We start from the raw sequence: 14165 nt of genomic DNA on the forward strand, positions 1-14165 counted from the left end.
TCTCCTACAGCAGTGACACTGAAGGCTGCAAGAGGCTGTGTGTAGCTGGTCCCTGCTGTCTTAGGAGGCAGCTGCTGTCCTCAGGGCACAACACCCTTTGCAACAGTTGGTAGAGCAATGTGCTCGTGGTCTGAGCACCTTCATTCCCAAAAGCTAAGTCGGCAGGCTTGGAGAAGTTCATTTTCCTGCAGCTTATGCAGAGCTTTAGCAGAGTACATTGACATGTTGCCACACTTTGCTTGTGCCCTGGACATGTCTGCTTATTCAGAGGACAGGAGGGACACCTCAGCTGTCCCCAGACCAATTTGAGTCAGATTCAAGTGCAGAAGTGTGATACTGATGCCTGCTTGACACTGCTGCCTTCCAACACCCTGTCCCCTAAGGAGGGGGGGGAGCAGCAGGAGAAAGCTATGACTGAAGCAGCAGGGAGGACACGATAAAACCTGGTGAAAAATGAGAAGTGAAAAATACAGACAAGTGCTGGGAAGTTGCATATGTCAGTCAGGTAGGTGTCTGGAAAGATCATTTCATTTTCTACACTGGTAGCAGGAGGTGTCAGGGAATGTATTTCATCACTTCTCCTGGCAGCCTCTTGTGTCATGTATGGTCAGGTCCCCTGGTCCTCTGGCCATGAGCCAGCATGAGGGAGGGGACGTGCAGCCCCCCGGTGCCCTGTGTGAGCACAAGCCTTCTGCTGGTTGTGTCCCCACCAGGTTCTGTGTGCACCAAAAGCTGGTGATTTATTCCTTCTACTACTCTTTTCCCGATGTTGTATTGAAGCCAGTATTCAATGTTCAGTCTCCCAAGAGGAAAGCCTATAAAGACCATTCAGTTAAGTGAGGTTTAACAGGAATTACAGGTTTATAGTATTAGAGTTTAATTTTATGAGGGAGAAAGATATTTTATTACTATGTGTAAGACTTTTATCCAGTTACTCTGTATTTCAGTTTTGGGGAGGGGGTTTATAAATTAAAAAAAACCCAAAAAACAAAACCTGCAAAGTGTACTTCTGTGCATGGTATGCTTCTGCTGGTAGCTGCCTTGTCGTTGCTTTTTATGTGACCCCACGGACACGCACATCCAACACTCAGTGGGTACATAATTCACTATCAACTTTTTACACCTAGCACTGGGTGTAGACTTCCCCTGGCTGTCACCTGGCTGTGCTTCAGCAGCTCTCTCCACAGTCTCTACAGCTTGCCATTGCTCCTCTGTGGTGACTGGGGTGGGAGGAGGTCAGTTGTTACAGGCACTGGTTTGCTTTTCACTCCATCTCATGCTGGTCCTCAGCCACTGTCAGCTTGTGCCTGACCCCACATGCACAGTACCCCAGGGGTTTCTCCAGGACACTTGTCTCTCTGCTTGGTCAGGCTGCTTCAGAGCTCCCATCACAGGTGTTGCAGCTGCCTGGCCTTCCCCATCCCTCTAGCCAAACCCCCATCTCCATGGCATTCAGATTTCTATGCAATTTGTAGCTGTAAAGAAGCAGAAAATATTCTGAAATATTCTGAAAATCGTTTATGTTTATTTTGACACTAAAAGACTGACAAGACTAGGAAGCCTCTTGAAGTATAACAGAGTCAGCAGTGACAAAGCAGAACTGTTCAAAAGCTCTGCAGGAAATTACAGCAAAAGACTGTGTTAGAGGAGGAAATATGAGGCCTGAGGAGAAACAGCACAGAAAACACAAAGCAAAAGTCAGAACACAACTAGAAAGCCAAACTGCCACCTACTGAAGCTCACGTTAGGCTTTATCTCTGCTCACAGCTGAGGTTTCTACTCTAGTTTTTCTGGGTCTAGCAGCCACATGCTTTGGTTGTGCTGGAAAGCATGAGCCAAAAAAAAAAAGTCAGTCAGGTGTTCTCACACCCTGTTCCAAGAGTGGGGGCTGGTTGCTTTTATATGTGTATTTTGTTGGGTTTTTTTCCCTAAAGAAAGGAGGCAAGCTTTGGTTTCAGAGCAGCAGGATGGGCAGCTGGCCCACGTGGATTTGGGGAAGGTGCCTGGCTTGCACCTTTGGCTCCCAAACCCCAGCTCCACTGCCCCCTGGGCCCCAGCTGCTTGTCACACCTTCTGCTTCAGGCTGAGCATCCCCATCAACCAAGCCCCTGTGTCACTCCACAGCCACAGAGACAAATGGTGGGGAGAGAGAAAGAGCAGTTGAGTGTTTGCCTGAAAAAAGTCTGACTTTGTTTTTCACCAGCTCTTGTTCTTAACTTAAAAAAAGAATATATCAAAAGAAAATCTGTGTGGCAATAGGTGTTGGGTGGCTCTGTGTGTGCTAGTGTGAGAGAGCAGGCATGTGCGTGTGTCACTGTGAAACTCCAATGGCCCTCTAAGATACATCTGGACACACACAAAAGGCCTTCCCCTTCTCCCTAGCACAGAGAAAAACCCAAAACCCAAAACAATTCAACCTGCAACCTGTGCTGCAGCTACATTGCTGTGGTTTTTCCATAAGGGGTCACAGTCTCCCTGTGGTGCAACGGAGGCTGTGAATCTCTTAGGGCTGTGTAAACCATAAACTGGAGCATAAAAAAACAAAACAAAACAAAACAAAACAACCTAAACCAAAACAAAAAAACCACAGAGCAAAGCAAACCAACCCACAAAAAAACCCGCACTACCAGAACCAACACCTCTGATCAAAAATTAAACCCTTTACAGCCAGTGACACAAAGTAGCTCCATCAGACGCACCAAATCTTCCACCTGTTTCTTGTTGCTGGTGATGACCACAGCCATGCCCTGACTCCCTCGTTCTGTTTCCATCAGGCAATGCACAGACACTGGCACTGGCCCAAGGCAGAGGTGCAAACACGCCCCTTACCCACACCATGGGCTGGGAAAAATAAATAAAGAAATAAAGACACGCCTGTGAGAGTGAGCAAGGGGATCTTTGGCTTTTTGCCACAGGCATCGCTGTTGGGCCGGGGGGTTCATTAAAGTCTTTTTCCTTGTGTGTCTGTGTGCATTGCCCCACGAGGGTGCTCTGGGAGCAGCCCCGGGAAGGGCTGCAGAAGTGCAGCCACATTCCTCCATTCCCAGGGCTCCCCAAGCCCGCTGCAAATCCCGGTCGTGTCCCCCGCCGTGCCCCGATTCCTCGCAGCAGCACAGTTTCATCTTCGCGTGGTCGGTCCGGACCGGCAAGCGGGTGCCGCGGCCTGAGGCGCTCGGTCCGGTTCTGCCGGCGGGGCAGGCAGGGGCCGGGCTAATAGAGATCAGCGCTGTTCCTGGGGGGCTGCCGGGCCTTGCCCGGATCCTCCCGGGCTGGGGGCCGGCGGGGGCTGCGGCAGAGCCCGTCCTCGCTGCCGGCGGGCAGGCTGTCCAGAGTGCTCTCCTTGCTGCCGGCAGCCTGGGCCCGGTCGCCGCGGCGGCGGCGGGGACAGGCGCGCAGGCAGCGGGTCAGGCAGCCAGGGCGGGCCTCGGCGGTGCAGGCGTACATGCCGGCGGGCACTGCCAGCACCATGGCGCAAACGATGACGATGATGTGGATGAGCTTCTCTCGCTGCTCCATCTGGCTGACGTCGCTGCCCGTGACGAAGACGATGCACTGGCCTTTGCGGGGCGCCTGGTTGCGCACGGCCACGCAGACCTCGTACTTGGTGGCAGGCAGCAGGTCGGTCACCGAATAGGTGTTAATGCCTGGGCCGATGTAGATCGCATCCTTCTGGGCAGCATCGTAGCGGCCCAGCAGGAGGGTGTACCAGGTCTCACCCGGCTCCGCTGCCGCCGCCGCCGCCGCGAACCACTCCAGGGTGATGCCGTACACTGTCTGCTTAGCGATGCGCACTTCCACGTGGGCCCCCGGCTCAGCGGGGACGATGGGAGCCCAGCCCGGATAGGTGGTAGATGCCGACGGGGCCCCCACACGCAGGCTGATGGCCACCGAAGTGTTGCCCAAGAAGTTGGCAGCCGTGCAGGTGTAGTTGCCAGCATCTGCTGGCCGTGCCGCCGGGATCAGCAGCTCTGAGCGAACGGTCTCCTCACTGATGGGCTCGGTGGACACTGTGGGCAGAGGGGAGCTGTCAGCAGACACAGAAGACCACCTTGCGATCCCCTTGGCCTAACCCCGACCACTCCTGTGTGGGATGGGGGCCAGGCAGGACCTGCCCTGCCCAGGGAAAGTGGAAGAAGGGTGCAGGAGTGTGCCGAACCCCACGGAGCTCATCAGAAAAGCATTATCTGACCCAAATGGCAATAAATGCACCGGGACACCTGAGCACAGGAAGAAGGGAGTGAGGCTGTGCTGCTGTGGGCCGAGGCCAAGCTGCCCATGAGCCATCTGCTGTCAGTGGTTTAAGAACAATATGAAGCAACCTGTCATTTACACAAATAGGATGCCTCTGGTCAGGAAAAGCCAGGCTGTGATTAAGTCAGCACCTGCTTGTGAAGGGATGCACAAGTGCTGCTGCAACACTGCAATTAAAGCAAATGCCAGTTCAGGATTAAGGGCTCATGCAATCTTATTTAGCTAGCTGGCTTGTTAGGAACACACATAGCCTGTGCAGTGCCTGTATCTGTTATTAGCTTACCTGATGAAAATAGCAACCTCTCCTATTGAAGGCTCTTAGTAAAAATAGCAGTGAGGAAGAATGTGAGTGTGAGAGCCAAGCTGGATGGGGGGAGGAGAGGAAAAGGCCTTGTATTACAAGGCTTTCAATCAAGAATAAGAATAAGCCAGGCTATGGAGAATGGCAACCTCTGTTTTGATTGTAGAACATGAATGGGCTCAGGCAACAGCACTGGGGTGTTTTGTGGTTTGTGTGGGTATTTCTTGAGAACAAAAGATGGGAATGGTATAGAATCATAGAAGCATGTGTGTATGTGTACATACATGCTCCTACATGTACATACAGATATAATTCTTTGGAGTGTGTATAGAATCTACATTATATAATCTATAGAGAATTATATACTCTCTTTATATAGAGATTTATAGAGTATATAATGTATAGTGTAAATATGTATGCATGTCAAGATACAATACATACTTGTTAGGTATGTATGGCTGGTGTACTATTAATACTACTGAAAATCTACAGATAAATAATTGTGTAAAAGTGGGGCTCCTTTCATCTTTGATATCCTGCATGAACCATTTCTTCTTGAGCTGGTCAGGTGTGCTTGGGTACATAGGATGATTCAGATTATTTGGATTATTACCATCACAGTGACTTTGATGCTCTAGAGGGGCTCAGAGCTGGTGTAGTGATTGTGATAGCCTGAAGACCAATGTAAGTAGAAAAGCAGAACATGAACTTTCAATGAAAATAAAAGAAGAAAAAATGTTGCTTACCATTAAATGCCCTTAAAAGTTTGAGTGCATAGGTCCACCAGACAACTGGGGAAGGGTTGGCTTGCACAAAGCAGGTCAGGGTGACATTCAGCCCCACGGGGACTGTCAGGTTGGTGTCAAGGGCTGAGGTCAGGGGCTTCATGCAGCTGTTGAGTTCCACTTCATGAAAAAATTTCCCTGACCTGAATTTCGGGCTTGAGCAAGTTAAATAGGAATTCATCAAAATAATAGGTGGGCCAACTGACTTGATAAACTGGACAAATCCCCGCAGGCGACAGTCACAAATCCAGGGGTTGTCATGAAGAGCCAGGACGGCATTGGAAATAAGTTCTGCCTGCCCCTCTACTCTCTGGCTTCTCTGGTAGACGGGCCAGCTGTAGAAGACATCCCTGGATATAACAGTAAGCTGATTTGAGGATAGATCTAAATAGGTCAGGTTGGGCAGGTAGCGGAGAGCGTGTTCTGGAAGGACATCCAGCCGGTTGTGCTTCAAATCCAGGATTTTCAGAGCCGGAGTGTCTTGAAATGCTGTCCATGGCACCGAGCTTAATTTGTTCCCTTGCAAGCGCAGCTCCTTCAGAGCTGGCAAATATTCCAGGCTCTTGATGTGCATCACTGTGATGTTGTTAAAATTCAGCCAGAGATAGTCCAAGGCACTAACGTTCTCAAAAGACCCGCGAGGCAATTCTGTTAGGTAAGAATTTTCTATCCTGATTTTCCGGATGTCCTGAGGGATGTTTGCAGGGATCTGCCTCAATGGTGTAGACATGCAGAGCAAACTCCTAAGGAGGAAACCAGAAAATTCTCCAGGTCATGCATCGTATTTGGGTAACAAACCAGTTCCCCATGTGGGGCTACAAGCACTTGAATTCTGTACTGTATACAGGGCATACATAAGCCATACATCCATCCTTCAGTTAGTTCTTACACCAATTTTGCCATCAAGACTTACAATTAAATCATAAAATTTGATACATACACACCTACATATTTTAGGGAAATAGGAGTAATCTCATTCTGTGCTCAGTCCAGTACCATTCAAGTGTTAGAGGAAGCATACCACGGCCATCTGTTTGGTGTTGGTGTTGCAGCATCAACAAATACACACTGGAAATCTCTGAGCTGCTTCACTGGTGCTACAACTAGGGTAACAACTAGCAGTCTTACCTTCCAAAGCTGTCTTGAGAGCAAGAGCATCCTGTGACACAAGATGAAACAGCTGGGTTTATCTTGTGGAAGACCAGAATAAGAAGAAAAATATGCCAAATAGGGTCCATATTCTCCTTTAAGAAAGCACTGTGGAGAGTTTGCACCAAACATGCCAACAACCTCCAAGAGGCAAATCCTATTAGGTGTAATCTTCCTTGACGCAGAAATAAATCCTGCTGGGGACCCAACCCTAAAGAAGGGTCATGTAGTGTTGGAATGTAGTGTTGTTCATAGCCTCTGTCAAAGTGCTAAAAATCACCTCTGGGACCACTCTGGGCATTTATTCTTTAGCTGGAGGATTTTGGTTGGTAGTATAAAGCAGTCAATAGCATTTCTCTTCCCAGTCCAGGCCAATTATCTTTATGAGGATTATTTTTTTTTTTTAATTATTCCAATGGGTCTGTCTCATCCTCCTATATTTTAGAGGCATTTATCAAGGCAGAAACCCACAGTAAGGGATAGACTTCACAGCTGTAATTTGGCAGTGCATAGAGCTGCCTTGTACAATCCATAAGGCCCCAAAACCTGCCCCATGTCTTTGCAGAGTACTATTTCACATCATCAGTGAGAAACCTCCTTCCCAAATTTAGTTGCTCTATTGCAGAAGCATAAGAAATATGCCACTGGTTTTCCATTGAAACTCCTCAACCCCTTGCTATTTCCATTTTTACATGCTATGAGGTTAATCTTTATTGTATAAATAAAACAATGTCAGTGCTATTTCAGTATTTTAAGTTCCCTGATTCCATCTGGAAGATGTGTGCTGATTGTCCTTCAGTCAGTCTAAATAATTGTATAAGGAATTTGGGGTAACTGGTCTCTTAATTACATTTTTTAATCCAAAGCAGCAGGTTTTGGTTATGATTTCCAAGCAGTGCTGCGTTCTCCTGGGGCCCTCTGGTGTTTCTGGGTTTCATTACAGCCCTCAGAAGTCAGCTGCCTACATCAAAGGGCTTAACCTCCCTGCCAGTACACGTGAAGCTGGGTCACAAATCAAGATTAGCCTGAACCTGCTTAACCTCTAACCTATGGGACCAGGATAGAAAAATATTTATAGTGTGAGGGCTTACATCTATACATGGCAGTCCGAGTGTGTGCAGTAGTGCAGATGCTGTAAGCCTACAGGACTGATTCTGCAGCTTTGAAATTAACAGGCACTTGGATTTCAGTGTGAATTATCAAAATAAACTGATGGGGCCAGTTGCTCTGTGACTGCTGCCCTGTAGAAGCTGCAGCCTGAGAGCAGTGGGGCTGAGGTTGCTCACTATGCCCAGTGTCTAACCACCAGCAGACAGGCTTTTTAAAAAAATTATTTAAAAACTGGAATGTTTATGATCCACAGGTCAGTACTTGATACTTCAAGTGCTGCCCTACATTTTAACATGTCAGTAAGCTGTGACTGAAGGTGAAAAGCTGCTGGTCAGGTGCTACAGGTGTAAAACCCCCACCTGACCTGACAGTGGTGACTGCTGGGGACCTCTCTTGGTGAAGCTGTGGCTGTTGTACTGAATGTGGCACCAAAACAGACACCAGGCAAATGTTCTGTGTGCACTTTCAGAGTAGGTCCAGCAGCAAAGGAACAGCCATCAGCTGGGGCTGCCTGGCTGAGCTGCAATGCCAGATGTGGCCTTTGTGGTCATCCCTCAGGACCCCATGCTCACCCTGCACTGGCATGGGCTTCTGGGGACACAGACACCACCCTCACCAGTGACTTCTGTCCTCTCCTGTAGTCTGCCATGGAAAGATTCACTAATAGATCACTAGTATTATTAGTTAATAATTTTACACTTTTTAATGACACCTGATGCTATTACCATGTAATAGTAAACAACTTATGACACTATTAGACTACAGCTGGGACTCAGAGCAAACGTGGGGTTTGTCTCTGTGTGTGCTGCAGGAACTGGGAAAGAAAAGCTCTCAGTAGAGGCCAAAGAAAACCAATGTTTTGATGATGATCAGCATTAGAGGTCCTGGGACACTGAGACTCCCAGTCCCACCTGCCTTCTACAAGGCCAAAAATTGGCTTTTTAAAGAATGTTGTCAGGCAGTACTATAGGCCAATGCTCCAGCTGTTTTTAGCAGCTGAAAGAGCTGCTTTAGAGGCCATTTCGCTAATATTCCCGAACTCCAACTCTATGCAGAAGGTCCAGTATTAAGCTGACAAATGAGTGTTCAGTCACTTATCAAATTCAGATTAATTAGCGGGTAGAGAGTCTACCCACTGCCTGAGAGGAAGGAAAAGGAAGAAAAAAAGAAGGGAAAAAAAAATCCCAAACAGTGTTAGCTGCAGCCATTATGTTTATGTTCTGTACTGAAGTGGACTTTTGTTGCCTTTTAAATCCATCCCTGTTTATGCCTGCCTGTAAATTTAATGGTCACTTTTGTGACAGCAGATATCCGCGCAGTTCAGCTGCTCTTTAATACCATGTGGCATCCTGGCCAAAGCCAAAATGCAGAACAAGCTGTCTGAAACCCAAGCTGCCAAAGTAAATCTCCGTTGACACATTGTCTGCTCATCTATGGGAAGTGGAGTTTCAGAGTCTCTGCTTCTTGCCAAAGCAAGTGCTGAGAGGACGCCCACTGCGTGCTCCCAGCAATGGTGAGGCAGCAGAGCTCCATCTCGACATGCCAGGCACAAACTGGGCTGTAAGAAAGCACATCCAGGCTGGTGCTTTACAACTGCAGCCCCTCTGCCAGGGCTATCTGTTAGAAATCCCTGCTGGGGAGGACAAATGAGGTGAAAGCTGCAGTTGGGTATTTCAGATACAGTGCGTGTAACACCAAATGGTACAGGTTTGAAAAAGTAGCTTTGAAAAAAACAGAGAAGGGTGACGTGAGAAGAGGTAACTAAGACTTTTCCTTCACAAGCCTTCAGCAACAACAGCAGCTGTACAAACTTGCAGATCTTTCCCCAAATTGTTGAGTACACCCTTGACAGGGTCCCCTTGGGGAACAGCAGCTCCAGCTCCACCACAGCATGGCCCACAGAGAGCTGCCAAAGGGGCACCACCCCTGAGGAGGAAAGGAAAGGTTTCTTCTCTTGCTCAGGGCACTTCAGAGCATGAGCAGAACCTTTACTTCCACACCAGATCCAGGAGTCAAGGACCAACACACTCCTGTGGCAGCCCCACATCACCACCAGCAGTCCCCAGCAAATGTGAGCACTGCTCCAACACTTGGCTGTTGCCTCTCAGAAGCCCTTGGTCCTGCTCTCCAGGATTTACACAGCTGTTTCTCAGCAGTTTGAACATTTATTGGCAATTGCTAAATTAATTCCTTTTAATTTTGATTAATAGAAAATTAAAATGGGGAGTCATTTTATTTGCTGTGTTTTGGGCAACAATTTGCATCTTCTATTCATGGAGTTTAAAGCTGATGAAGCTCCTACTAAGCCACAGTACTGTATTAAATACATCCTGAAACTTCCTCCCAAGGCATTCCCAGAGCATTTTGACATGAAGGGACTTTGAAGTCAGCTTCTTTAGGAGCTTTTTAGTCTCTTGATTCTGTTTTACCTTTGTGTTACTTTCTAAGACATTCTTCATTGTCCACTCATTTTTGAAAATACCTTGGAAAATGTTTTACTGTTCTTGACACCTTTTGATTCTTCTTTTTTTTTTTCTTTTTTTCACAAATTAATATATATACACATGCACATCTTTGTGTCCTACATTTTTTTAATCATTTTTTTATCATACTTTTTAGCTTGTTCTTTCTAGGCACAAAGAAATAAATATGAGAGCCACTACACTGAACAGAAGCCTTATAACATGTTTAAATTACTTTGTGGAAATAAGGTCTTTATCAGCATGAACATCATTTTGAATTTGTGGAATTTTTATACATACATGGCATTAAAAAATATTGCAGAGCCTGAAGTTGCTTTTTCCTGGATCTACTCACTGTTTAATCTGGACAACTTTTAAAATGTTTGGAAAAACATGTTTCAAAGTTTCAACATGCATTTGACATTTCCTCTTGCATTTCAGCTAGTTGCAGTGCTCCTTTTTAATCACTTAGGGCACATTATTTCATTTATGTTCTGTTCAGCTCCTTCATTTTTGTAGCTACTTTTCTCCAGATACTTTTAAGAAAAAACTAAATAATAACATTTTTTTCAGTACAATTCAAATCTATTTGGGTTAATTTGTAAACCACTTATAGCCTTCTTTTTGACACTTAACTTTTCAATTTTAGGCTAATCTGATTTCCAAAATAAGAACAAAAAGGAAATGTGGAAGGAGGAGCTTGTAATTTGTTATTTATCACAAAATGCCCATCAAGGGAGTGGCTCATACTATTCTCCAAAGCACTTTGCCCCTGCAGCCAGGACATCCTCCTGCCTACCATAGGTGAACTTCATTATTCAGTATTACTGAAGTGGTTCAACACTCATCTGAGAATAAATTTTGAAATGGTTTAGCAGTAGAACCAGGGGACATGGTACTCACGAAATTACAAAATCCATTGCTTGACAGTTCTAAGATATATGAAATAGACCCCAAAAAGCAACCCATTGGTCAAAACCTGACACAAATTATTAACAGAGGATAAAGAAAACTGAACAGTGTAAAAAAAAAACCCAAAAAACAAAACATACAACAATACCCCCAAAAACAACAAAAAACCCACCAAACCCCCAAAACCAACAAAAAGACCTAAATTAAAATGCTACTAATGCAGTAGTTCCAAAAGATATTTAGATGTTTATTTGGATTCTTACAGCATGTGTTTGTCTGAGGGTTGGCTGTAATCAAGCAGGAAATTGTTTCCAGGGATGAACATTCTCCTCACCTGAACCTTGAGCCAACACCATTCACATGTCTTAGGACCAAAGAAGGAAGCTTGCCTGAGCTAACCCTGCTGAAACCAGGTGCCCAATTGCCATCTAGTTAAAACAACAACAGCAACAAAATTCAGTGAGTCATTTAGCTGCATCCTTACATACCTCATACTACTGAAAATCTCACCTAGAGCCTTGAAAGTCATGTTCAACAGAAAATCAGTTTACTTAATTGTTTTGAATATCAACTGCAGTTTAACAGGATTTCTCTTCTGATCAACACCAGAGGACAGAGAGCTCATAAAAGTTTTTATCTATTGTCTGTCATTTGACAGTGCAATAGAGAGAGGGACTTGGTTTGGAGCCACAGCAGCTGAGATGCTGAACAGTGATGCCTTACCTATGAGACACTGAGAATAGCCATAGGAAATAGAAAAATCGTGTTTGTTCTACATGGGATTGCTACTTAGTCAAAGTGCAAAATATATCCAGTGGAGTCTGTAAAACTCAGCACCATCTCACGAGGTAACCTCTCCATTTTCCCCTCCCCACAAGCAAAAAGCAGCAGCACAGATGCCTTTCCCTTTGCCCCTCACAGCCCATGTGTCAGAGCATGCACTAACGGAGCAGGAGAGAGCTGCTTCTTGCCAGGCTGGATGTGCAAAATTACCCAGCCAGTGCCCCCAGTAAACTGAAAGGTACACACCTCTTGGTCCCAGTCAGCTCCTGAAAACCTGACTGACAGGGAAGTCTTTGGGCAGTAGATTCACTGCAGGAGAGCTTCAGGACAGCTGTGATCATTCAGGTTTAGCTTATCCATCCAGGGCCAGGTCACTCTGATTTCATTGGTACTGCTGCAGATGTGGGCAGAAATCACCTCTCTAATACACCAATCCTTGCAACTCATCTCAAGCACTGCTGCTGGAAGAACATTTTTGTTCTGCCTTAGAGAGAGTCTCTAATAACCATCCTGGGAAATGCAACTGTATAAATAAGTAACGGACTTATTATGTACTACAAATTTCATCAATTAATTTGTTGTATTAAAATAGATAGTTACCACAGTTTAATGCTGGGCTGGCAATCAACTCCCCTTTTCCTCAATAATGCTCATGTCACCACCGAGGCTGCAGGGCAGCCCTTGAAATGCCCCAGGCTGGAGTCAGCAGCAGATGGGAGCTGGAGGCAGCAACACAGAGATTCAGATGATGTATTGGAACCACAGGCAGACAAATGGATGGAATCCTCCCAGGATATCAACCATGGATAAAGAAGCAGAAGGAAGAGGGGCTTGACCCTTGTGATCCCTCAAATTTATATGAGTATGACACATATGGGATGGAATATTCCCCTTGGTCAATTTTGGTCACCTGTCTGGTCTGCTCCTCCCTAAAGTAGGGTTAGAGGTGTGACCCTTTTTCTCCCATTCTCTTTTGGAAGCATAAGATGCTTCTCAGAACTGAGCAGTGGCCTTCTTGGTCATGCACACCATTCTCCAGTCATAACTATAAACATAGAGCATTTTCAGTCCTAGAAGCAGACACTGGCTGAGAAGCTTGCAGTTAATTTCTGCAAGTGCAGCTACTTACAAGAGACTTAGCTGAAAGCAAAATTACAAGACAAAAAATTAGTACTCTCCTGGGCCAAACCAGGACAATATTTCTGCAAAATGTTACTTGTAAACCTAAAAATCTGTTCAGTTCAGTGACAGAAGTAGCATGCATTATTTTATACAGAGACTGACAAAAATCTTCAATACAAGAGTTTTTGTGCAGGAAGTAGAGGGAATCTTATCCGGAGCTACTATAATGTATCCCCCATTACTAGTATTTGTCTTGAGATCAAATGATTTGCTTTTCCATCAGGCCAAGTAACCTGACACAACTAAAACCCTTCTGCAAAAGGAGAACTTGCAAAATCCATTCCAACCAGTGAATTTTGTTAACCCATGCTGTATGTACACATCCAGAACATGAGTGGAGATCCTTCTGATACAAATATAAATACACAATTCAAAACAATTCAGCAAGCTTTATCAGTTAGCATTTCAACTTGGCCTTATCTCTCCCATTCAGCATTTGCAGAACATATATAATTTTCTTCAGGAAGAATATTTATTACAAAGAGAAAAAACATTATGTAGAGTATTAGTACATGAGGGATTGAAGTGGAAAATTATACAGCTGGTAGGTGCTTTGTAATAAGCACTCAGAAGCAAATTCCAGTGGAACTACAAGACTTAAATAACTGATAAGCTCACCCTGGCTAAGAAAGTACATTTAGATTAATATTAGGCAGTTGGGGTTTTTTTCAGGGTTCTTCAACTTATAAAATGTTTGAGATCCAAAAGTCCATGCTGAGCTTCTGTCACTACAGCTGCCATGGTGGAAGTATGTCTGCTACATGCCTGGCCAGTGATCTGCCACTGCATCACATACCCCTGCTCTGCACAGAGCAAGGTGTTTTCATGACCAAACCAAAATGCCTGGCTGAGCCCTCTGGTCTTCACCATCAGTTTTGTTAGGTGTGCCAGCAGCAATGACCAGGGCTGATCTGGGAGATTTTTTAAGATTTGATTAATGTAGGTTTTTAAAGTATGATTAGAAAGCATTACAATGCCACACACAATTTACAGAGTAGGATATAGTATGGTTTTAACTAGCACAGATGAAATAAACCATACTCTACTGAATACAGTACAGCTAATAAATGCCAGCTAAGTCTGTTACCAAAAGACTTTGTAGTACTGTTGTTCAAGAAAACCCTAAGAATAGTGTTTGGGGTCAAAATGCAATAACAAAACACTGTCATTTATGTGTTCTTAAGAGTGGATTTGGTTTAGTCTCTTGATTTCTATCTCCTCTGCACATTA

General features: G+C 45.3%; 1 protein-coding gene across 1 annotated transcript; it reads right to left on the bottom strand.

Annotated features, from left to right (window-relative positions):
• Positions 1-3210: 3210 nt before the first annotated feature.
• Positions 3211-6575, bottom strand: LRIT2 (leucine rich repeat, Ig-like and transmembrane domains 2). Its single transcript, XM_008501474.2, has 3 exons — positions 6466-6575; positions 5299-6080; positions 3211-4007 (listed from the first exon to the last, which is right to left on the bottom strand). Exons 1-3 carry the CDS (start codon positions 6573-6575, stop codon positions 3211-3213), a joined length of 1689 nt encoding a protein of 562 aa, XP_008499696.2.
• Positions 6576-14165: the final 7590 nt, after the last annotated feature.

This window comes from Calypte anna, chromosome 6 (assembly GCF_003957555.1).
Source record: "Calypte anna isolate BGI_N300 chromosome 6, bCalAnn1_v1.p, whole genome shotgun sequence".
Taxonomy (NCBI): Eukaryota; Metazoa; Chordata; class Aves; order Apodiformes; family Trochilidae; genus Calypte; species Calypte anna.